At 41.2% G+C, this 25,710-nt stretch overlaps 1 protein-coding gene and 1 long non-coding RNA gene across 2 annotated transcripts in view; both read right to left on the bottom strand.

Moving 5' to 3' along the window:
• Positions 1–11,229, bottom strand: part of STX12 (syntaxin 12) — a 30,583-nt gene extending 19,354 nt beyond the window's left edge. The window contains exon 1 of the mRNA XM_043444980.1: positions 10,988–11,229. Coding sequence (XP_043300915.1) covers positions 10,988–11,105 — 118 coding nt within the window. The 5' untranslated portion in view covers positions 11,106–11,229. The remainder of the gene's footprint in view (positions 1–10,987) is intronic.
• Positions 5,200–10,980, bottom strand: LOC122426230. Its single transcript, XR_006265132.1, has 2 exons — positions 10,761–10,980; positions 5,200–10,308 (listed from the first exon to the last, which is right to left on the bottom strand). It is a non-coding gene; the product is annotated as an uncharacterized LOC122426230 (long non-coding RNA).
• Positions 11,230–25,710: the final 14,481 nt, after the last annotated feature.

The following is a 25,710-nucleotide window of genomic DNA, read 5'->3' as shown; positions in this document are numbered from 1 at the left end:
TATGATCAAGACCCTGGTCTTGATCTTCTATTCTCTTCTAAATCTACCTGTGAGATCTACCTTTCTCCTAGAGAGTAAATATGCCACCAAGCAGAAGATGGTGGTTCTGTTCCTCACTCCCAAAGAACTTCCACATTCTGCCAGATTTCCAGTGGCACTGGTTAAAATGTTTCTCTCTTTTGGAATGGCCTTGATACCAAGTATCAATTCACAACAATAAAAATTTAAATTCATGAATACAAAATAATTTTCTACAGCAAACATTTTTGGAAAGACAATGTACATTTATTATTGATAGTAAGTTACCACTAATTGAGCACGTCTATGTGCCAAGTACTATATTAGGAGCTTTGTATACACAATGTTATTCATTTTCATAGCAACAGTCTGAAGTGGATGTATCTTCATTTTGCAGATGAGGAAATAGATTTAGAGAAGTTAAATATCTTATGTAAGTGCACACACAAAAAGAAGTAGGGCAAAACATTCAACCCCAGGGACATCATACTCCAATGCCTATGTTCCTTTAAAGCTATGCTGTCTGTAGACAAATAGTACATTGCTTTGTTCAGATTACTCTACCAAGATACTGTACTAAGATTAGGAATGGTCATATTTGAATCCTAGATGTTTAAGCCCCTAGCCCTGGACGAGGAAAGCAGAGTTCTAGAGGAATTGATAGTCTATCAATAAGCAGAAACAGACTGCCTGGGAATCTGAACACCCTTGTCGCTCACTGACTTCTACAACAGGAATAGAGCCCCTGATTTCCTATGTCCTACTTTCTATTCTCTTTATCTGTTGGCAGAGAAGATAGGGGAGATTCATTCATTCATTCATTTATAGAGCTTGAAATTTTATTGTATGACTTTTTTGTTTGTTTGCATGCTTGCATTTTAAAAGCATTCACTGTCTTCTATAGGGCTTCCCAGATCACTGTGCCATCATGGGTGTTGCAAAGCAAAAGTTTCCACAGTCCAGAATATATACGTATGTAACACTTCAAATCATGATTTTATCTTATTTTAAGACCATCTTTTAAGCAAAAATATAACTCCAATTTTATAACAGAAATATAAATGATTAAAGTGCTTAAATGATTAAAAATGATTAAAATTCACATGATTAAAAAGTTGCCTTTTGACAAACTTTCCTAAAGTATAACTATTCTATTAAATTTTAGCTTAATGGTTCCATAGGAAAATGTAAAGCACTATAAAAGATTGCATTCTGCTAAAAAAGCATTATGTAAGATATAAATAACCATTTTTCATCACTAAGATGTATAATGTCCTTCTTACCTAAGTCTAATGGGAATTAGAATCAAAGCTATCAACTGGCTGGCCAAACAAATAATTTAAGAAAGAGGACAGACATTATCATCTACAGAGTGTTCACCATGTGCCAGACACTGGGCTATGTACTTGATGTGGTATAATAAAAAGTATATTTGGTCTTTGTCCTCAGTTCCTGGCAAAGAGTTCCTAAAAGCCTTGGAATGTCCTGAGTGATAGGAGTGTCTTTTGTTATTCATAAAGGGCTCCTTTGGAGCATACAGAGCTTACCTATTGAGGTGACCTAAGCCCTGATAGCCTCAGGGTGGGTAGGGTTTGTCACCAGAAGGACCAAGTAATTAGCAGGTTGGAAATTTCAGTTCCACCCACCAACCTCTGAGAAGGGAAACTAGGGGTAGGGAGAAGTACAGGTTAAACACTATAAATTCTTGAACTAGATTTGATGAGCTTCCAGATTGGTGGGCTCCCCAGGTAGTTCAGTGGTAAAGAACCCACCTGCCAAAGCAGGAGACTCAGGAGACACGGGTCGGATCCCTGGGTCAGGAAGATCCCCTGGAGGAGGGCATGACAACCCACTCCAGTATTCCTGCCTGGGAAATCCCATGGACAGAGGAGCCTGGAACAGTCCAGGGGGTCGCAAAGAATCAGACACGACTGAGTGACCACACACACACAAGCACAGACTGGTGACCACATGCAGATACAGGGAGGGTGTCAGTGCCCAGAGAGAGCATGGAAATTTTGAGCTCTTCCTACATACCTTCTTCTAGGAATCTCTTCTATCTGGCTGCTCCTGAATTACATCCTTTTATAATAAACCAGTAAGTGAATGTTTTCCTGAGTTACGTGAGCTGGACCAGCAAACTAGCTGAACCTGAAGAGGGGCTCATAGGAACACCTCGAATACAGCTCACTGAGCAGAAGGACAGATAAGAACCTAGATTTACAATTGGCATCTGAAGGGGGGGGGGTCGGGGGAGCCTTGTGGGACTAAGCCCTTAATTTGTGGAATCTGATGCTAACTCCAGGTAGTGTCAGAATTGAATCAAATTGTAGGACACCCAACTTAAGCCCAGAGAAACTGACCACTGGAGTGCGGTAAACCCACACATCTGGTGTCAGAAGTATTGAGAGCGGAGGAAACACCAGAAAAGTGCCTTTCCTTCGCTCCTGATAAGATTATCTCACCGTTGTTGCTGTGCTAGTTGTTCAGTCGTGTCCAACTCTTTGTGACCCCACGGACCGTAGCCCGCTAGGCTCCTCTGTCCATGGGATTCTCCAGGCAAGAATACTGGAGTGGGTTGCCATTCCCCTCTCCAGGGGATCTTCCCAACCCAGGGACTGAATCCCGGTCTCTCGCATTGCAGGCAGATTCTTTACCGGCTGTCCCACCAGGGAAGCCCCTTATCTTATTAGGTAAGCATTATTACAGGTGGGGACACTGAGCTCACGCTGTTACAAAACTCATTCCTTCACTCGGAATACCTATTCTCCAGTTATGTGCTCTGGAAGATATTGCTCTCAAGAAGCTTTCATTCTTAGGAGAAGAGATAAGAAGCATGTATCAGGTAGTGATAAGTGCTATAAAGAAAAATAAAATCAGGTACGGGCAGGAATAACAGGGTAGGGAGAGGGGACTAGTTCATACAAGGTAGTCAGAGATGACCTGATAAGGTGACACAGAGCAGAGACCTAAAGGAAGTGAAAGATCAAATCCTGAAGAATATCTGGGGGAAAAGCTTTCTAGCAGAGAGCTGAAGCACAAAGTGCCCAAGGCGAGTGCACTTGTGATGGAGAAACAGGGGGCCAGTGTGACTAGAGAGAGATGACAGAGAGGGGAGCCAGGACACACAGGACCCTGTAAACTAGAGCAAGGCCTTCGCATTTTAATGAAGTGGGATGCCACCAGTGGTTTTAAGCAGGGTCATAAAAACCAGAATTCAAATCCAGGGCTAATTCCAATAACTATATTTTTTTATGTCACATTAGATTCTCTCACAGGCAAGCAGACCTTTAAAGGAAATACACAGAATACAGTGACTTAGGGCAGGCTTCCATTTGCCAGTGTTGCCCCACCCTGCTTATCTGACAGGTCCCTAACTTAACAGCTCTCTCTCCTCCATATAGGCTGATGCCCTTGCTCTAACCTGCTCCCTTCCCTAAGGCCCTGCCACCTTTGGGAAGGTTCCTTCGTACTTACTGGAGTCCAGCAGAGTGCCAGCACCCAGGGAGCAGTAAGCAATTGCTGATTAATTGAGTTAGCCTCAGTTTTATGTCATGCCACTTTCAAGGCAGAAGATATGAACGAACAAGAGCTAGGAATAATGAGATCTAAACTCTAAGCCAAACAGGACCACTAACTACATGTACGGCACCAGATAAATCATTTCATGTTGCTGGGTCTCTTTCACCAATTGTATATGATATTCAGGTTTAACTAACACATATCAAGTACTTATTGTCTGTCACAGTACTTACTCTTTGTGTGGGTGGGGCTTTTTTCCTCATTCAATTATTACGACTACATAAGGACTAAATGACCTCTAAGTACTCCCACCACTGCTCAATGATAAAAGTCAACAATAATGAAGAAGCTCTAGTCCCAGAATGATGCTGTGTAACCAAGCAGTTTTTTTGCAAGCCACAGTTTGGCTGAGAGAGACTCTGCCTCTCTGTACAAATGGGACTGGACTGACTATACGCCTCTGGAGAGGAGGGACCACATTCTAACTCATTTTTGTGTTTGCATAACCACACATGCATACACACTCCTCCAGAAAATAACTGGTTACAGGGTGACACATAAAGGTAAATGTTACTAGTATGTAACATGAATGTTACAGTTCAAGGAAACAGATCTCATCTTATTGACTGTCTTTACATAGAGCATTCTCTTTAGAAACTCTAGAGATTTCAAAATTTCAAGTTGTTAATCACTGATCAAAACGTATTAAATGCCCTAGACAGCAAAGGGGATTTTATAGACTATGGGGGAAAAGTCAATTTAAAATCAGCTGTTCTTGGTTTATCCTCAGCCGAGAACTTTTTTTACCTAGTCTTTTCTGACTTCGTTTGCTGAGATATGTAAATCGGGATGGGGGGACTGGGGTGGGGGGATGGAGGAGGACTTTATAGCGTCACTTGTTAGCTAAGCACCAGAATGAATCCAAGCTTTCATCAATTCTATTCAAATTCCTGAATATTGATATTTTCCTAAAAGTTTCCAGCAAGATGCCCCAAAACTCAAATGATAAGGACAGTAGCCTCTTTGTTTACTGGAAGTAGAATTCTCTGTATACTGCCCTCCATAACCAACATCAGGGTTTATTTGAAAATAGTGACTCAATGACCCATCTGTTTCACAACCAAGAACTGTATCACTTGAGACTTCCCTGATGGTCAAGTGGTTAAGAAACTACCTGCCAATGCAGGGGACATGGGTTTGATCCCTAGTCTGGGAAGATCCCACACGGTGGGGTACAACTCAGCCTGTGTGCCACAACTATTGAGCCTGAGAGCCTAGAACCTGGGCTCTACAAGAGAAGCCATGGCAATGAGAAGCCCACACACCACAACTAGGTAATAGCCCCCGCTTGCTACAACTAGAGAAAGTTCACACACAGCAACAAAGACCCAGCCCAGCTATAAAAATAAACAAATAATTCTTCTTTAAAAAAGAAAAGAACTGTATCCCTTAAACCTAAATCACAAAAAGAAATAGTTACATACACACTTATTTTCCCTTGAATGCACTTAAGATGTTAAAAAGTAAAGTGATACTTTTTGGAATAATTTTTATCAAAATGGGTTAAATCTGAAAGAGTTTTCTGGTCAGCTTGGTTAGCCTTTTCTAAGCATTCTAGTAAATAAAAGTTTTACTTTTAGATTGATTTGTTACATTTTGGATGAAAATCACTGGGTATCTATCCTCTATGAAATGCTACATAATCTGGAAACCAGATGACTAGGCCAAATGTAAACAAAAGTTCTTCAGTTCTGTGTAAGCAATTTTGTTATTTTTAAAACTAGGCCTCAATTTCTCCTATCACTGACCTCTCATGTTTAAAAGCATGTCCTGGCTAAAACTTTTATAAGACTACGAAGCAAACCAATTTATTGCACATTACAGCTAACATCCACACTAGGACCTACTCTAAACTGAACACTCTTCATGGACTTTTAGCTGATATCAGCTTTTAGCAGAATCTGAATCTCCAAATGAACCTTAGTCCATATCAAAGTCTAGACACATTGAAAGCAACCACCATAAAGGTAAGCAAGCAAACATATATTCTAAGAAAGAATCGTGTTTACATAAAATGAGAACATGATAGCTTATGTTATGACATAAATCATATGACAATGAAGTCATCTCAGTGTCTTACTCTGAAAATTAGGTTTGCAATGTTTTTGCAAAGCTACAATGAAAATGACCTGACTTTTTAGCTACTATAATAGGAAAGCTCTAAACTAAACTGAACATGAACACTGAATATCAAAGGTATAATCTTCTATTTACCATACCCATGACAGAACACACAATGGGTTAAGAACATAGACTCTGAATTAAGACTGCCTGTGTGTTATTCCCAGTTCCACACTTCCTAGTGAAAGGCTCCACTCCTTTGTGCCTCAGTTTCCTCACCTAAAAAATAGGAATAACAAGAGACTCCTCATATGGTTGTTGTGAGGCTGACATTAAGATAATATGAAGCTAAATTCAGAACAGTGTCTGGCACTTAAAAGAACTCAATCAAGCATAGCTATTATTATCAAACTCGAGACCAAGAAAAATGTACTTAGCGATGATAAAAATCAATTAAGTACATACTGAATGCCAACTATTAATACATATCCACTGCGGTGCCAGGCCCTGTAGCTAAAGAGAGCTGTACAATGCATGGTCGCTAGCCCCACAAAACTAACAGTGATCTCTCAGTTGGAATAACAAGGTCAAAAAGCATGAATTAATTACAGAATACAGAATAAAGTAAGTGCTAAGCTTGCGAATTCAAAAAGGAAAACAAAATGACAGTTAATATTTCTTAAACAATGTTGCAGGCCTGCTTCAAGCACTTTACATAAATTTCCTCATTTAATTCTCAGGATCCTATGAAGTAAAGACTGTTATTAACTCCATCTTATAGATGAGGAAACTGAAACAGAGAAGTACAGCAATATGCTTACATAGCTAGTTAGAAGCAGAACTAGGACTCAAACCCAGACAGTCTGACTCCTGAGCCCGCTCACTTAACTACTAAACTATAGTGGAGCAGGGGACTCAACCATTAATATTACCATTTATGGAATGTCTACTATGTGCCGGGCACTATACTAGGCACTTTCAAATATCCCATTTTACCAACAGCATTCATTTTACAGATGGGGTAACAGACAGAAAGGGGAACTGCTCCAGGCTAATGGTACAACAGAGAGGAGCAAGAACTCTGTCACAGATCTGCTGAGCCGAACTCCCAGGCTCCTGTTGACTTCATTCTTTGAAAAGCAAGGGAAAGCTTAGTTACAAGGGGCAGGATTTAAGCACAACTCAAAGGATTTGTATAATTTAGGTGGCTTGCAAGGTAGGAAACGATTGAAGAAAGGAGGAATAGAATGAGCAAAAACTTGCTGCAAAAACCAGTGTTTAGGGATGTTAAGAAAAATAGCAAAGGGTGACGAGTAGGAGAAAACATGGCTAATTTGGATTAAGATGACAGACAATGGAAGCAAAGTGGAATGCTAAGACCTGATGCAGCAGACAACAGCCAGCCACTGTAGGCTCTTGAGGAGGTAAGAGGGATTTTAGACACACTGCTGATAGCATTATTGAATGAACCAGAAAGGGAACAGAAACATTAAGACTTTGCTGCTGGATACATATGTTGAGATCATGAAGACTTCACAAAGGGGCAATGAAATAAACAGCAAAGGGACAATAGGGAAACAATTTTGAAAGAACAGCCCACAGGATTTCACAAAACAGTCAATTTCAAAAGTTTAGCTGCTTTTAATTTTTTAGTAAACAAAATCATATCAAAATTAGCAACATTAAAGAACAGACATGCTGTTCTTTCATCTCTTCAGAGATAACTTGGAGCCTGTTAGGTTATTTCCCTCTATCTGCCTAGACCCTTCGTTTCATAACAGGCGGAGTCAAGCATTTTTCTTCTGTTGCCCACACATACTGATAACAACCGTTTGTGCCAGGCAGTCAACCTTAGCTGTACCTATAACAACCCACACAGTGGCCAGCCGTATTTCAGCCTGACAGGCTCAGCAATTCCAAACCCACAAATGCAGCTAAAAAGTTGAGAAAAAAGAATAAGCTATTCTCTCGTATTTTCAATAAGTACAGGTCCTTGCAGGACTATATGGATGTGGGCATATGTCTGGGGCGGGGTGGAGCGGGAGTGTCACATCTAGACTGTATACTTAGGTACACTGGCCAAGTTTGGGGGATGGGTACCAGTCTGATAACTGGGTAGAGGCAATGTCACCCTACCAATTTCCCATTCCCAGAGCCTCACTAAACAATCCCAAAGGGAAAATTGCAACTCACACTGCCAAGGGTCATAAGATGTGGTAGGAACCACATAGCACAAGGTAAATGAGGCAGGAAGAGTTCCAAAATGGTGGAAAAATCTCATTCATTCAAACCTACTAAATACAATTTACTGAGCATCAAAACCCTAAATAATATGAGCCCTGGCTATCTCCACGGCCTCTTTTCCTACTACGCTCCCTTCTCTAACTGCAGTCCAGACACATTAGTCTCCCTGCCATTCTTGAAGGCACTGAGGTCTTTGCTCTTGCAATTTCCTCTGCCTAGAATGCCTTCCCTCAGTTACTCACATGGCTCTCTCCCTCACTTCATTCAGATGTCTACTCAGAGAGGCCCTCCTTGACCATCTGGTGTAAGATAAATAGCGCTTCTTCCTCGGGTTACTTTGTGTCTCCTTATCCTGCTTTATTTTTTCTCCATAGCACTTATTATTTCTCCATATTAGTTATATATGTGTATGTATGCATATGTATGTATATACACACATTCATACACATATATATACACACACAATCAGGGCAGGGTTTTGTCTATCTTGCTCATCACTCCATCCCCAGTTAATAGCAGGTCCTCAAAGAGTATTTATTGAACAGCGAATGAGTGAATCTATCATATGGATAGATCTGAGGTAAGTACTAGAAATATAAAGATAAATAAGTCAGGTCTCATTTCTTTAAAGGAACTAACAATCTAGCAGGAGAGGTAGACAAACCACAAGAGGAGAAAGGTCCACAGCTCAGGTATTCCCCATAGCATCTTATGAAGAGTAAAAAAAAAAAAAAGTCACTTCTAACCTGCTGAAGTGTTAACTGCTACAAAACTGTAATATTAGTTAAAAACTATAAAAAGGCTAAATGTTGGTCGTAAGAGACAGATATGGTTTCAAATTTCTTAGCCTGTTTCCTAACCCATAAAAAGAAATAATACTGGTCATTACTTCACAGGGTTGTTACAAAATCAAGTTACATGATGCCTGTAAAGCACTTACATCGCCTCGCACACAGTAGGCACCAAAAGTGTTAGCTATTAATGTTATTAATGGCTGAATCCAACTATTACTTGAGCCTGATGCCTAACCAAGAGCTAAATCTTATGAATTCTATTGCCAAAGACACCTCTCCTATCCTTTCTTTCTTTTCATTTTCAGTTCCTAACTGGTGTCTCTGATTCCAGCCTCTCCTTTCCAACTCGACTTACACATTTCTATAGAATTAAATCCAAACCTATGAGGTTAGCACTTAAGGCCCTTCATATCTGGGTCCCAACTTAACCTTTCCAAGCCTACTTTGCACTACTTTCTAGAATCCACCACGTTAGCCAAATTAAACCACTCTACTTTTCTATACACAGCACACGCTTTCCCCCTACCATGCCTTGTTCATTTAATTCCCTCTTTAAAATGCCCTTCTCTTATTTATTGTAAAAAGTTCAAATCCGTTCCACCATCTTTCCAGCCAGACCTAACTCAAATGCCATAATGCCTTCCCTGGTCCCTCCCAAATGAAAAAGATGTCTCTCCTGAATACCTATAACTTTACTTTATCTCTTCTATAGCACCAAACCCTTTCAGTTGCTATGTACGCCACAGGCTCCCTGCCAGTTCTTACACACAGTACATGCATGATACTCAAATAAATGCATACAGAATGAACATTTCACAAATAGACATTAAAATTAGATTTGGTCTCAACAATAAATCTTTGGCTTTGAATCAGAATTTTCTGATCTAGCCTGTATTACAGTTACCTCACAAAAGGAAACTGGAACACAAAGTACTATACTTCCTAACTAGTGGTCATATATTTTTAAAATATTTTTATTTTTTGGCTGCATCATGCAGCATGTGGGATCTTAGTTCCCCAACCAGGATTGAACCTGTGCCCCATGCAGTGGAAGCATGGAGTCTTAACTTCCCTGGACCACCAGGAAAGTCCCACCAGTGGTCATATAAATGTTTGTTTCAAATTTATGGATTTCACAGATCACATATTCTTCTTTCCACTTCCAAGGCGCCAAGACTCAAATGATTTCCATCAGAAATTTTCCCTCTCTCAAATTCTACGTTACATATTAAATTTAAAAGCTAAGTGGTATTTTTTTCTTTAAAATATAGAACATAATTGTGATTCAGGACCAATTAGTTCTACCTATTAACAGGGTACAGCCAAGCTCACAAAAACACAATAATAAACAACACGGATGATGATACCATTCCTTCCAAGTATTTGCTGCTGCTGCTGACCTCCTGTTTATAAGGCTCTGAGTTGATTTTCAGGCACAAGATTTAACACATTCATCTACAGTCTCATTTAGACCCTAACAGTGGGGAGGCAGTTTTAAGACAAGCAAAGACATTCCGAAATCCACCACCAGCTCTACCATGTCTTACTTGCTATGTGACTGTGGCCATGTCCCTGAGCTTCTGTGTATCATGCTTGTTGAAAAGAGTAACTAGACGGGGAAGGAAAACAAAAGACTCATCAGCTTGAAATCCAAAAACACGCAAATCTTCTGCTACAAAAGACAAAATACTGTAAACTGAAGTGTCTTTGGTGAATTCTCTTTATTAAAGTAGAAGTCATCAGATCCCTTGAATACAAGTCATTGTAACTGACTTCCAAACATTACAAGAAGAACTGTATTAAAGTCACCAAAACACATGCATTCTCCAGTCTGCTTAATTGAAAGCAGCTGACTTTCAAGAAGCTGAGCAGAATGTAAAGTCTAAACCGGTAAACAACTCCCGATCCAAACTGGTCAAAGAGAAGTGGGTGGAGGGAAGCAGATGACAGGAAAAACTCGGCTGACCGCTGCATCAGGTCGACTCACTCACTGCTCTGGAGCAGACAAACACACCCTCCCACCCTGGGGCTGTCAGGACGGCTGTCTCAGCCCCAAAACACCTTAAGGGCAGAACTCCTGAGAAGAAACTCGAGCTTCAGTTGAGGCTCCGGACCCTCAGGGTGTCTGGGCCTGGCAGATTCGCGGATGGCAGCCCACCGTATCCAGAGCGGAGCGCCCGAGACGGCCTCAGGTGTGGCTTTGGCCGTAGCCCCGGCTGGACTCCGCGGTCCCGGCAGCCTTGTCAGGACGGCCCCCGCCCCCCAGCCGCCGCGGTACCCCGGCTCACTGGCTTGGCTGATCCGCTGGATGTTGCCGCTGCACGTCTGGATGATGCTGTTGAAGTCCCGGAGCGGGGGCCCCGAGGCCCCCGGGTTCCGGTACATGTCTAAGGGACCGTAGGACATGACGAGGAGCAGACACCGACTCGCCCTGCACCGCGCTCCTACCGGAAACAGCCGCCAGACCCGACCCGCAGGCTGACAGGGAAACCGGGAAGAGAAAGGGCGGGGACGGGATGAAGCTGCGTGCGCACCAGCCCCGCCCCCTCGCGGCGCGCTCGCGTCCGCCCCGGTTCGACCCACCCCGCATTTGCGCAGGCGCCGCTGGACCTGGTGGCTGAAAGGTAGCTTAGAGACGCGACGCCCTGGAGCTTGCGAGGCGGAGCGATGACGTCATGCCGTTGGGACTTGGATGGGAGAATGTGGGGTGGCGGTGTTGTTTATTGTCAGGGCGCGGCGACAGAAGGCAGGAATTTTTCGATTAGCATAAAATTGTACCAGATGATCTCAGCTCTAACATCCTATCCTGTTCTATTCTGAGAACCCAGGCCCAAATATGGAGAATTCGACAACCTTGAAACCCAGATCCGTAACCGAACTCCTGAGATGCCTCACTCTGTTTTCATCCCCTAGGGCTTTGGGAGGATTTTTGAAGCACTTTTATGGTTTACAAATCACTTTCATTTCTCCCTCCACCCGTTTTCTAGTCTGAGTGCTTCGTCGCTCAATCGTGTCCGACTCTTTGCGACCCAATGGGCTGTAGCCCGCCAGGTTCCTCTGTCTATGGAAGTTTCCAGGCAGAAATATTGGAGTGGGTTGCCGTTTCCTTCTCCAGGAGATCTTTCCCCACCCAGGGATCGAACCAGCGTCTCTTGTGTCTCCTGCATTGGCAGGCGGATACTTGATCAGTGCGCCACCTGGGAAGCCTAACAATAAAATAATAATAATGAAAAGATTTTTTAAGCACGTATTAGGTGTGACCCCCCCCCCCCACACACACACACACACTGCAGTTCAGTTGTTCATAAGCTGTTTCACACCAAGGGACGATGTCCTAACTATTCTTACCTTCAGACTAGATAACGGACAATCGATTTTTAAATGTTGAAGTAAAGTAACAACAATACTTTCGGCCACCTCATGCGAAGAGTTGACTCATTGGAAAAGACCCTGATGCTGGGAGGGATTGGGGGCAGGAGGAGAAGGGGACGACAGAGGATGAGATGGCTGGATGGCATCACCGACTCGATGGGCATGAGTTTGAGTAAGCTCCAGGAGTTGGTGATAGACAGGGAGGCCTGGCATGCTGCAATTCATGGGGTCGCAAAGAGTCGGACACGACTGAGCGACTGAACTGAACTGAACTGAAAGTAACAACAGAACAAGCATCATCATTTTCCCTATTTCAGGTGAGAAAGTTAATGCCACAGAGGTTAATTTGCTTTTCTGAGATTTGATTGCAAAACCCAAGCACTAAACTAATCGTATTGTCATCTTGCTATGTCCTTAAAATGCATTCTCATATTACCAAATTCATTCTCCATCTAAATCCCCTCCAAATAGCTTCTTCATCTATATCCCAAACTAGGATTTCTTGGAGAACTAGATTCTCAAATTTTTAAAATCATTCCCTTAAGCAACTTGTAATGTATGACCTCAGTGTTTCCACAGAAGACTGCATTTTGTGAGCTTATGGTAAATGGAAAGACAAGGGTAGATTTTGCTTTGGGAGGAGATCAAGATAGACAGAAGTGAGGGGAAGCTGGCAGTGTTTGTTTTCCATTTTCTCCACCCCACTTCACCCCAGTCTGCTTTGCAATCTCTGGGGAATGACCAAGAGAGGAAGCTGCTTGCCTATGTGGGAGGGGGCCCTTAATGGGTGAATGAGCCTGCATTCAGCCTTAGAGCTTTTATAAGCAAATCTGTCTCTATTTTTTGTTGAAGCATTTATAAGAGCATTTTTTTTTTCTCTTTAGAGAAAGACAGATGACATTTGGGGGCTCTCATTCTGGTTTTTAAAACCTTTTTTTTTTTTTTTTTTAGAATCCTTAGTTTTATATGTTTGCCGGCTAAGTCGCTTCAGTTTTGTCTGACTCTTTGCAACCCCTTGTCTCTTCTGTCTCCTGCATTGGCAGATGGGTTCTTTACCACTAGCACCAACTGGGAAGTCCATAATTTTATATATCTTGCCGACAAAGGTCCATATAGTCAAAGCTATGGTTTTTCCAGTAGTCAGATGTGGATGTGAAAGTTAGACCATAAAGAAGGCTGAGCTAAAGAATTGATGGTTTTGAGCTGTGGTGCTGGAGAAGACTCTTGAGAGTCCCTTGGACAGCAAGGAGATCAAACCAGTCACTCCTAAAGGAAATCAATCCTGATTATTCATTGGAAGGACTGATGCTGAAGCTGAGGCTCCAATCTTTGGCCACCTGACATGAAGAGCCAACTCATTGGAAAAAACCCTGATGCTGGGAAAGACTGAGGGCAAGAGAAGGGGGTGACAGAGGATGAGATGGTTGGATGGCATCACCTACTCAATGAACATGAGTTTGAGCAAACTCCAGGAGATAGTGAAGGACAGGGAAGCCTAGTGTGCTGCAGTCCGTGGGATCACAGAGTTGGACACAACTTAGCACCTAAACAACAACGGTAGTATTGTATGGGCTTCCCAGGTGGCACTAGTGGTAAAGAACCCCATGCCAATGCAGGAGACCTAAGAGATGCCGGTTCGATCCCTGGGTGGGGAAGATCCCCTGGAGGACGGCTTGGCAACCCACTCCAGTATTCTTGCCTGGAGAATCCCATGGACAGAGGAGTCTGGTGAGCTACAGTCCATAGGGTCACAAAAAGCTGGACATGACTGAATCGACTTAGCACACAGCACACATAGTAGAGTAAATCAGTATTCTTGTCTGGGAGACTCCGTAGACAGAGGAGCCTGGCTGGCTACAGTCGATGACAAGAGTTGTACATGCCTTAGCAACTGAAACACCACCATAGTAAATCATGTATATTGTACTTTTTACCTAGAAAGTAGTCTTGGGAATGTTTTCATTTACATTTGACTGTTTAATGAAGTGAAGTTCGGTAAAGATTTTCATCCTGGTTTCAGCAAAAGTGGTGGTTGTTATTGTTGGTTTTTCTTCAACTAAAATAAAAAGTGGTTTTCCATTTGTGCCGTGGCTATCTTGTGCTGTCACTTGTAGAAATACATTTGTGCCTTGCAAATACTAGATGTCAAATGAGTATATATTGAATTTATACATGAATAATAAATAATAATTTCTTAAATGCCTATTAAGGCAATGTGAACACATTTTACAAAGTTATTGGTAATTTCTAAGATGAAACCTATCTGACAGAGACCACCTATGGTCTGACAGATTTATTAACTTAATGCTGCAAAAGGGACTACAAACTAGAGGAATTGTGAGGCGTCTCACCAAGCACAGGGAGAGAGAATTATTCTAGAATTTTGAAGGATGGACTGTAGGTAAAATTTAAAAGAAGCAGTGTTTTTGATAGCCGCAAAACATACCAGGCTATGTGTAAAGGGATTATCATCGGGCCTGAGCTAACAAGAGGACTCAGAATCCTGTTTCCTTGGAAACTAACAACATGAAGATAAATGTGGAATGCTGTATCTAGAAACCCCTTATCTGAAGCTCTGCACCTGGGTTGGAAATTGAGGCTGCTTCTCTGTGTCAAAGTCACTCAGATGCTCCAGGCAAGGGTGGAATATTCTGGTCTTACTGATATTTCAAATAGCAAATTTTCTGAAAAAGCACTGCTTTTAGAAAATGAGATTTCTCAGCATTATGTCTTTTTTGCTAATTGACAAAAACAGTTTTTCTTGGTTTAAACCCATCAAGGTGAGATTAGCTCCTTGGTAACAGATGAAGAAACTGGTGTTCTCTAGAGGTCTGGATGCTTGCCCACAGTCATGCAGCTATTAAATTGCAGAGCCATGATTCATGCATATTCTATGACCCAGTAATTCTACTAACTATATACTCAACAGGTATGCATCCATATGTGTTCCAAAAACCAAGTATAAGGAAGTTCATACCAGCATTTTTTTATGACTAAGCAGAATTCATCTGTATTAATTTTTATTGTGTTATTATTAACATACAATAGAATGCACAGATATTACATGTTCATTTCAATGAATTTTGACATTTGTATATACCCACATACTGTGTTAGTTGCTCAGTCATGTCCGACTCTTTGTGACCCCATGGACTGTAACCTGCCAGGCTCCTCTGTTCATGGAAATTTCCAGGCAAGAACAATGAGTGGGTTGCCATTTCCTTCTCCAGGGAATCTTCCCAACCCAGGGATCAAACCGGTGTCTCCTGCATTGCAAGCAGATTTTTTTCCATCTGAGCCACCAGCCACCAGGGAAGCCCATACACCCACATAACCACCACCCAAACTGAGAAATACAACATTTTCATTGTTATCAAAGAAAGTTTCTTCAAACTGTGGTCCTTTTTTTGTGGTGGTGGAGGGGCTACACTGTTGCTGCACTTGGGCTTTCTCTAGTTGTGGTGATCTGGAGCTGTTCTCTAGTTGAGATGCTTGGGCTTCTCAATGTGGTGTTTTCTCTTGTTGCAGAGCATGGGCTCTAGGGCACATGGACTTCAGTCATTAGTTAGGGTTGGGGACTCAGTAGTTGTGGTACATGGGTTTGCCCCTGGACATGTGGGATTTTAGCTCCTGGACCAGGAGACCAGGGACTGAACCTGTGTCCCCTGTATTGGCATGTGGATTCTTAAACACTGGACCACCAGGGAAGTCCCATCTGTGCTCCATTCTAATCAATTTCCCTCATTCCCAGAAATCACTTTCTGATTGCTATCATTACAGATTGGTTTTGTCTATTCTCAGGCTTCATCAAGAAGGGATCATACTTTATGTTTTTGTTTTTTGATCATACTTTATGTATTCTTTAGTGTTGGCTTATTTCAATTAATATGCTTCTGAGATATTTCCATGATGTTGCATATGTCAGTGGGTTAGTCTTTTTTATTGCTAGTAGTATTTTATCACATGATTTTACTACAATTTGATTATCCATTCCCTTATTGATGAACATTGGAGTTGTTGCCAGTTCAAATCTATTATGAAGAAGGCCAGAGAAGCATTTATTTTTTTTAGATCTATTTCTTTTTTATTTTTTAAATTGTGAAAATATGATAACACATTTACAGGAGAGTTGGAAAATACATAACAAGGTTGCATATAGTTCTATTTATATTACAGTTATTTTTTAAGTAGATAAATTAATTTTTTGGTTGGAGCTTCAATATCAAATTCTCAAAAATTAATAGAATGAATATACAGAGAGGTTGAAGGATATAGTAGACCTGAAAAGTACTATGAACCAATTCAACATAATTAAGATTTATATGATTTTCATGCAATGATAGGATACAAATTTTAGTCAAGTTCTCATACATTATAAACTAGGAGACACTGGAACATATCTAGGGACATAAAACAAGGTGCAAAAATTTCATGGTCAAAAGGCATTGAAATCATATAGAATCTGTTCTCTTATCACTGTGGAATTATGTTAGAAATCAATATCAAAAGACATTTGAAAATAATTTTCAAGTGCAATGTGACATTTACCAAGAGAGATCTTTGACTTAGCCTTGGAAAGCCTCACTAAAGTTAGAAGACTGAAAAAATGCAGAGGGTGATTGCAGAGAAGAGAGCATTTTAAAGGAGATATTAATATCAAAATGAGAAATTAATATCAAAGATACTTTTAAAATCTCATGTATTTGGAAACTAAATGTCCATTTTTAAATGATGGCTGTATCTAAGTCATAACAAGGAAAATTAGAAAATATTTGCAAAGAATAAAAATGAAGAAAGAATTTACCAGTTTGTTGTACACAGCTGAAGCTGCTCAATACAATTAAATACAATGTGGAGTCTTGAATAAGACATGAAAACAAATAATGCACACTGGCATAAAATTTTGTGAAATTTGAACAAAATCAATACTGTAGTTAATAATACTATTCAGTTCAGTCGCTCAGTCGTCTCTGACTCTGAAACCCCATGAACCGCAGCACTCCAGGCCTCCCTGTCCATCACCAACTCCCAGAGTCCACCCAAAGCCATGTCCATTGAGTAGGTGATGCCTTCCAACCATCTCATCCTCTGTCATCCTCTTCTCCTCCTGCCTTCAATCTTTCCCAGCATCAGGGTCTTTTCCAATGAGTCAACTCTTCACATCAGGTGGCCAAAGTATTGGAGTTTCAGCTTCAGCATCAGTCCTTCCAATGAACACCTAGGACTGATCTCCTTTAGGATGGACTGACTGGTTGGATCTCCTTGCAGTCCAAGGGACTCTCAAGGGTCTTCTACAACATCACAGTTCAAAAGCATCAATTCTTCCATGCTCAGCTTTCTTTATAGTCCAACTCTCACATCCATACATGACCACTGGAAAAACCATAGCCTTGACTAGACGGACCTTTGTTGGCAAAGTAATGTCTCTGCTTTTTAATATGCTGTCTAGGTTGGTCATAACTTTCCTTCCAAGGAGTAAGCATCTTTTAATTTCATGACTGTAATCACCATATGCAGTGATTTTGGAGCCCAGAAAAATAAAGTCAGCCACTGTTTCCACTGTTTCCCCATCTATTTTCCATGAAGTGATGGGACCTGATGCCATGATCTTAGTTTTCTGAATGTTGAGCTTTAAACCAACTTTTTCACTCTCCTCTTTCAATTTCATCAAGAGGCTCTTTAGTTCTTCTTCACTTTCTGCCATAAGGGTGGTGTCATCTGCATATCTGGGGTTATTGCTATTTCTCCCAGCAATCTTGATTCCAGCTTGTGCTTCCTCCAGCCTAGCGTTTCTCATGATGTACTCTGCATATAAGTTAAATAAGTAGGGTGGCAATATACAGCCTTGATGTACTCCTTTTCCTATTTGGAACCAGTCTGTTGTTACATGTCTAGTTCTAACTGTGACTTCCTGACCTGCAAACATTACTGTATCACATGTTAATTTCCTTTTTTTTTTTTAAACAACATAGTATTTATTTATATTCTCAGAACTGGATTAGAAGTTTCAAGTTTCAATCCTCATTCAAAAATTTTTTTTTAAAAATCACTAAGATACCCCCCGGCTTGGGTGCCTTTCTTCCCCATGGCGGGACAGCTCGCTTCTGACTTTGCCTTCTCGCCCCCGCCGGGCGGTGGAGGCGATGGGCCGGGAGGGTCAGAGCCGGTAAGTTTAAAAAAAAAAATCACTAAGATAATAAATTTTCTAGACTTTAAGCAGTAATATTAGATGCCAAAATACATGAAACTATATCAAAGTTTTGAGTGAATATAAATTAGAAATCTGGTATTTCTATTCATAGTATGTCAAACAAGTGGAATCAAATGGCAAAAATTCATAAGTTTTCTAAAATATATATATTATACATGACTATATATGTATACATATTATACATACTAGTTATGTGTATATTATATACATGCATACACAAGTTTTTCTACTACACTTAATAAAATCTTGGGAAAGAACAACAGTGATAAAAAAAGAGGTGCAGAAATTGGAAAACATAAACTAAATGAAATGGGAGCACTGAATATGAAATAGGAAAAGTGAAACAACCAGATAAAAGCAAAAGATCATTATACAGTCCAGTTGTTTTTAAACGCGGTTGTTCACTAGAAACACGTCTGGAGCTTTGGAGGAAAAAAGCAATACCTGAGCATTTGTATTTCTCAAATAATTGCAAGATAATTCTGATATGCATCTGGATTTTTTAAAGTAATTACAGGTTTTCCTATTAAATGGTAGTGTTATTGATATAGAATTCTATTGTTTTCTGTTGCAGAGCAGCATTTATGTCTACAAGTTCCATACTGGAAACAACCTAAATGTCCATCAGCAATAGGGTGGATAAATTGTAGTATCACAGAGCATGAAAATTACTGGCCTATTACTATGTGAACAACATGCGTGATTTCGTCCAAATATAATGTCTGGCAAAAGAAGCAGACCAAAATGAGTACATTCTGTATTATCATCCTCTGCTGTTCCCTACTTGTTTTGCCTTCAATCTTTCCCAGCATCAAGGTCTTTTCCAATGAGTTGGCTCTTTGCATTAGATGGCCAAAGTATTGGAGCTTCAGCTTCAGCATCAGTCCTTCCAATGAATATCCAGGGTTGATTTCCTTTAGGATTGACTGATTTGAGCTCCTTGCAATCCAAGGGACTGTCAAGAGTCTTCTCCAGCACCACAGTTCAAAAACACCTATTCTTTGGGGCTCAGCCTTCTTTTATTGGACCATAAGGAACAATGAAGGACAGGGAAACCTGGCATGCTCCAATTCATGGGGTCGCAAAGAGTTGTATACAACTTAGCGATTGAACAACAACAGCTTTCTTTATGGTCAAACTCTCACATCCATAATGAATACTGGAAAAACCATAACTTTGACTATATGAACATTTGTCAGCAAAGTAATGTCTCTGCTTTCTAATATGCTCTCTAGGTTTGTCATAGTTTTCCTCCCAAGGAGCAAGTGTCTTTTAATTTTGTGGCTGCAGTCACCATCTGCAGTGATTTTGGAGCCCAAGAAAATAATATCTGTCATTGCTTCCACTTTTTCCCTTTCTATTTGCCTTGAAGTGATGGGACCACATATCGATGCACTCAATATGCCAGCAAATTTGGAAAACTCAGCAGTGGCCACAGGACTGGAAAAGGTCAGTTTTCATTCCAATCCCAAAGAAAGGCAATGCCAAAGAATGCTCAAACTACTGCACAATTGCACTCATCTCACATGCTAGTAAAGTAATGCTCAAAATTCTCCAAGCCAGGCTTCCAGATGTTCAAGTTGCTTTTAGAAAAGGCAGAGGAACCAGAGATCAAATTGCCAACATCCGCTGGATCATCGAAAAAGCAAGAAAGTTCCAGAAAAATATCTATTTCTGCTTTATTGACTATGCCAAAGCCTTTGTCTGTGTGGATCACAATAAAATAAAATAAAATAAAATAAAACTGTGGAAAATTCTGAAAGAGATGGGAATACCAGACCACCTGACTTGCCTCTTGAGAAATCTGTATGCAGGTCAGGAAGTCACAGTTAGAACTGAATTTGGAACAACAGACTGGTTCCAAATAGGAAAAGGAGTACATCAAGGCTGTATATTGCCACCCTACTTATTTAACTTATATGCAGAGTACATCATGAGAAACGCTAGGCTGGAGGAAGCACAAGCTGGAATCAAGATTGCTGGGAGAAATAGCAATAACCCCAGATATGCAGATGACACCACCCTTATGGCAGAAAGTGAAGAAGAACTAAAGAGCCTCTTGATGAAATTGAAAGAGGAGAGTGAAAAAGTTGGTTTAAAGCTCAACATTCAGAAAACTAAGATCATGGCATCAGGTCCCATCACTTCATGGAAAATAGATGGGGAAACAGTGGAAACAGTGGCTGACTTTATTTTTCTGGGCTCCAAAACCACTGCATATGGTGATTACAGTCATGAAATTAAAAGATGCTTACTCCTTGGAAGGAAAGTTATGACCAACCTAGACAGCATATTAAAAAGCAGAGACATTACTTTGCCAACAAAGGTCCGTCTAGTCAAGGCTATGGTTTTTCCAGTGGTCATGTATGGATGTGAGAGTTGGACTATAAAGAAAGCTGAGCATGGGAAGAATTGATGCTTTTGAACTGTGATGTTGTAGAAGACCCTTGAGAGTCCCTTGGACTGCAAGGAGATCCAACCAGTCAGTCCATCCTAAAGGAGATCAGTCCTAGGTGTTCATTGGAAGGACTGATGCTGAAGCTGAAACTCCAATACTTTGGCCACCTGATGTGAAGAGTTGACTCATTGGAAAAGACCCTGATGCTGGGAAAGATTGAAGGCAGGAGGAGAAGAGGATGACAGAGGATGAGATGGTTGGAAGGCATCACCTACTCAATGGACATGGCTTTGGGTGGACTCTGGGAGTTGGTGATGGACAGGGAGGCCTGGAGTGCTGCGGTTCATGGGGTCGCAAAGAGTCAGAGACGACTGAGCGACTGAACTGAACTGATGGAACCAGACGCCATGATCTTAGTTTTTTGTTGAGTTTCAAGCCAGCTTTTTCACTCTCCTCTTTCACCCTCATCAAGAGGCTCTTTAGTTCCTCTTTACTTTCTGCCGTTAGAGTCGTATCCTCTGCATAACTGAGGTTGATGATATTTCTCCCAGAAATCTTGATTCCAGTTTGTGATTCTCCCAGTGCAGCATTTTGCATGATGTACTCTGCATATAAGTTAAATAAGCAGGATGACAATATACAGCCTTGTCGTACTCCTTTCCCAATTTGAACCAGTCAGTTGTTCCATGTCCTGTTCTAACTGTTGCTTCTTGACCTGCCTACAGGTTTTTCAAGAGACAGAAGGTGATCTGTTACTCCCATCTCTAATAATTTTCCACCATTTGTTGTGATCCACACAGTCAAAGGCTTTAACACAGTCAATAAACCAGATGTTTTTCTGAAACTCCTTTGCTTTCTACATGATCCAACAAATGTTGGCAGTTTGATCACACAACTTCAGGCGTGTATGTACTAAGTCATTTCAGTCATGTTCAACTCTTCATGACCCTATGGACTGTAACCCACCAGGCTCCTCTGTCCATGGGATTCTCCAGGCAAGAATACTGGAGTGGGTTGCCATGTCCTCCTCCAGGGGATCTTCCCGACCCAGAGATTGAACCTGGATCTCCTGCATTGCAGGTGAATTCCTTACCCACTGAGTCACTGGGAAGCCCTCACAGCTCGTACATCCATCAAAATCCTTTGATCTATACACTAAGAAGGGTAAATTTTACTATATGTAAATTATATCTTATTAAAGTTAAAAATGGCACTCTAAAGATCAATGAAACGAAGTTGCACACATGAGGTGGGTAATATGGAGTTGGGAAAAAAAGACATATTAATTTTAGTTTTTGTGAACGTTCTGGTGACCTAAAAGTGATCTTGGAACCAAGTAACTTTGGAAACAAAAAACAAGTGAACATACGTGTTCATTCTATTTTGTCACTGTTGTTTTCCCTCTCAAGAAACAGAAAATATAGATTCTGTGGGAGTCTTGCATAATAATAACTTACCAAATCTAGTGCATACTATGTGTCAAGCACTGTTCTAGAGACTTCTCAGTTAAGTTCAGTCACTCAGTTGTGTCTGACTCCTTGCAACCCCATGGACTGCAGCCCACCAGGCTTCCCTGTCCATCTCCAACTCCCAGAGCTTGCTCAAACTCATGTCCATTGAGTTGATGTTGCCATCCAACCATCTCATCCTCTGGTGTCCCCTTCTCCTCCTGCCTTTAATCTTTCCCAGTATGGGGGTCTTTTCCAATGAGTTAGTTCTTCGCATCAGGTAGCCAAAGTATTGGAGCTTCAGCTTCAGCATCAGTCCTTCCAATGAATATTCAGGACTGATTTCTTTTGGGTTTGACTGGTTGGATCTCCTTGCAGTACAAGGGACTCTGAAGAGTCTTCTCCAACACCACAGTTCAAAAGTATCAGTTCTTCGGCACTCAGCTTTCTTTATGGTTCTACATAGATTATTTAATGTATGTAGGATCATACATACATTGTGTAGGAGACTTCCATATTCATTATTTAATCCTCATAGCAACCCTAAGTAGAGATAGAACTCAAACACAGGCAGCCCAACTTCAGAGCTAACCACAGCCTGACACAGTCTCACTTTTCAAGTAGAGTTGATAATCTGCTTCAGTGCCAGTCTGACAAGCACTAGCAGGCTGAGTAGTTATTGGTTCCAGTCATAAGTAAGAAATATGAACTCCTTCCCCCCAAAAGCCAATTTTCATTCCTGCCTTCAAAACCCAGAGATTCACGTAGTTGTTAGTCTTATAGATCAAAGGTCAATGTAGTAGCCAGCCTCCCAGATGGACCCCAGTGGTCTGCCTGCTGATTTGAACGCACCTGGGTAGTCTCATTCCACATTGAACAGTGTCAGTAATTTGTCGTCTGTAACCAATAGGGTATTGTAGAAATGTTGAGGTGTGACAGTCAGAGACAGGCCATGAGAGACATTGCAGCTTCTGCCTTGCTGTCTGGAATTTGGTTTGGTTCTAAAATCCATTCCCCATGTGGCAGTTTATATTTTTAAAAATTGCCACCACAGTAGTTTCCATCCTACATGCTCTTCTACTTTGTCACCCTCTCATCAGGAGAAGGGATCTATGTCTCCTCCCCTTGAGTCTGGGTGGACTTCTGTTTTGACTAATAAAATGCTGCAGAAGTGAGGTACTGTGACCTCAGAGGACAGATCAGTAGATGAAACACAGCTTCAGATTTGTTCATTGGATCGCTTGTGCGATGGAGTCTTGAGCCACCATGGAAGAAGTCTGATTACCTAAAGGCCACCATGCTGGGGAAGGCCAAGCTATATATGGAGAGGCCCATTACATAGGTGCTTCAGTCAGTATTACTAGACTTTATCATCTCAGTCCAGGCACTAGATACACAAATAAACAGAGCCTTCAGAGAGATGATTCCAGCTCCAATAAGTGTGTTTCAGCTTTTCAATCTGCCCAGCTGAGGACCCAGAAATTACACAACAAAGACTAGTCATCCCCACCATGCCCTGTCCAAATTCTTGATCAGCTGGGTCTGTGGGCATATTAAAATGGGTGTTTTAAAAAACTAAATTTTGGGAAGTTCTCTGGTGGTCCAGTGGTTAGGACTCACTGCTCTCATTGCCATGGCCCAGGTTCAATCCCCGGTCAGAAAAAAAAGACCCACTAAATTTTGGGATAATTTGTTGTGTAGGAATAATAACCGCAACACTACATACAGCTCCTGACAGTTTGGGCTTTCCCAAAAATGGCCCCTCCTCCAAGAATCTAGATGACGGTTATGTGAGGATCGTTACACTGCAGGTAACATATGGTCTTAAACTGCAAAGGATGGGACCAAAAGTCTGCTAAGTTACTTTAAGGTCTTTTGTTGAAGAGCTTCACTTTCACTTCACTTTCACTTTCCTGAAGAACTAGATGATGTCTTTCTCTGTTTATATTATATTCTTCCCCTCTAGTGGTTTTTAAGGTTGAGTAAATGAGTAAATTAAAAAGCAGAGACACCACTTTGCCGACAAAGGCATGTATAGTCAAAGCTGTGGTTTTTCCAGTAGTCATGTATGGATGTGAGAGTTAGACCATGAAGAAGGCTGAGTGCCAAAGAATTGATGCTTTCAAACTGTGGTGCTGGAGAAGACTCTTGAGAGTCCCTTGGACAGTAAGGAGATCCAACCAGTCCATTCTAAAGGAAATCAACCCTGAATATTCATTGGAAGGACTGATGTAAACCTGAGGCTCCAATACTTTGGCCACCATGAGATGATTGGTTGGCATCACCAATTCAGTGAACATGAGTTTGAGCAAACTCCAGGAGACAGTGAAGTACAGGGAAGCCTAGTGTGCGGCAGTCCATGGGGTCGCAGAGTCAGACACAACTTAGCATCTAAACAACAAATGCGTAAATTAAGAGAATTCACACAATAAAGATGATCATAAACAGTCTACTGTCTTAGTCTGTTTGAACTTCTAGAACAAAATATCACAGACTGGGTAGCTTATTAAACAACAGAAATTTATTTTTTACATTTTTAGTGGCTAGGAAGTCACAGATCAAGAGGCCAGCTTGGTTGCACTCTAGTGAGGACCCTCTTCCGGATTCATTACAGGCACCTTCTGGTTCTCTCCTCATATGGTAGAAGGGGCAAGGGATATCTTTGACGCCTCCATTATGAGGACACTAAGCCCATTCACGAGGGAAGAACCAAAGTATCTCTCAAAGGCCCCACCTTCTAATACTACCATCTCTAGGCTTTAAGATCTCAACATATGAATTTGGCAGGGTGCGTGTGTTAGTCACTCAGTCCTGAGTCTTTGCGACACCAAAGACTGTAGCCTGCCAAGCTCATCTGTCCATGGGATTGTCCAGGCAAGAATACTGGAGCGGGTAGCCATTCCCTTCCCCAGAGGATCTTACACACTCAGGGATCAAACCCGGGTCTCTGCATTGCAAGCAGATTCTTTACCATCTGAGCCACCGGGGAAGCCCCTGGCAAGGAGGGAGAGCAGGAATAAACGTTCAGAGCATAGCACCTATAAAATATGCTGTCATTGAGCCTACAGAAGAGAACGACCAGGATGTGACCATGATGTCTGAAAGGCACTTACCAATTTAGAAACCTACTAGTGCCAGGGTTTCAAACCAACACATTCCTGTCCTTGAGATGGCATATCAAAAACCTTTCATTCATACTGTATGAAGCTTCATCCCATATTAACTGTGAATAATACTGGTAAATACAAAATCAAGGAATAATGGCATTGTCCAATATTCTATTAAATGGGGGCCTCATGAGAGTAAGTTTGTCAATTGCCTTCCTGGCTGTATCCTCACTGCCCACCAGTGCTTATAAAGCAAGCAATTGAACTGAATAAATACAATCACAGAAAAAAGAAATTAGCTTATTCTCTGATGGACATAAAAACTCCCTATTAGCGCTGTTAGGATTTTAATTGTTTAAAGTCTACAAGCAAGACAAATTGACTCTTTTCTAGGTTGAAGGGGATTATGGGATATGTCTATTGGTGAACCAGCAAGAAATAAATGAAAAACAAACAAACCAACCAATAATTATAC

The sequence above is a fragment of the Cervus canadensis genome, chromosome 24 (assembly GCF_019320065.1).
Source record: "Cervus canadensis isolate Bull #8, Minnesota chromosome 24, ASM1932006v1, whole genome shotgun sequence".
Taxonomy (NCBI): domain Eukaryota; kingdom Metazoa; phylum Chordata; class Mammalia; order Artiodactyla; family Cervidae; genus Cervus; species Cervus canadensis.
This window is presented reverse-complemented; position numbering and strand designations above follow the sequence as displayed.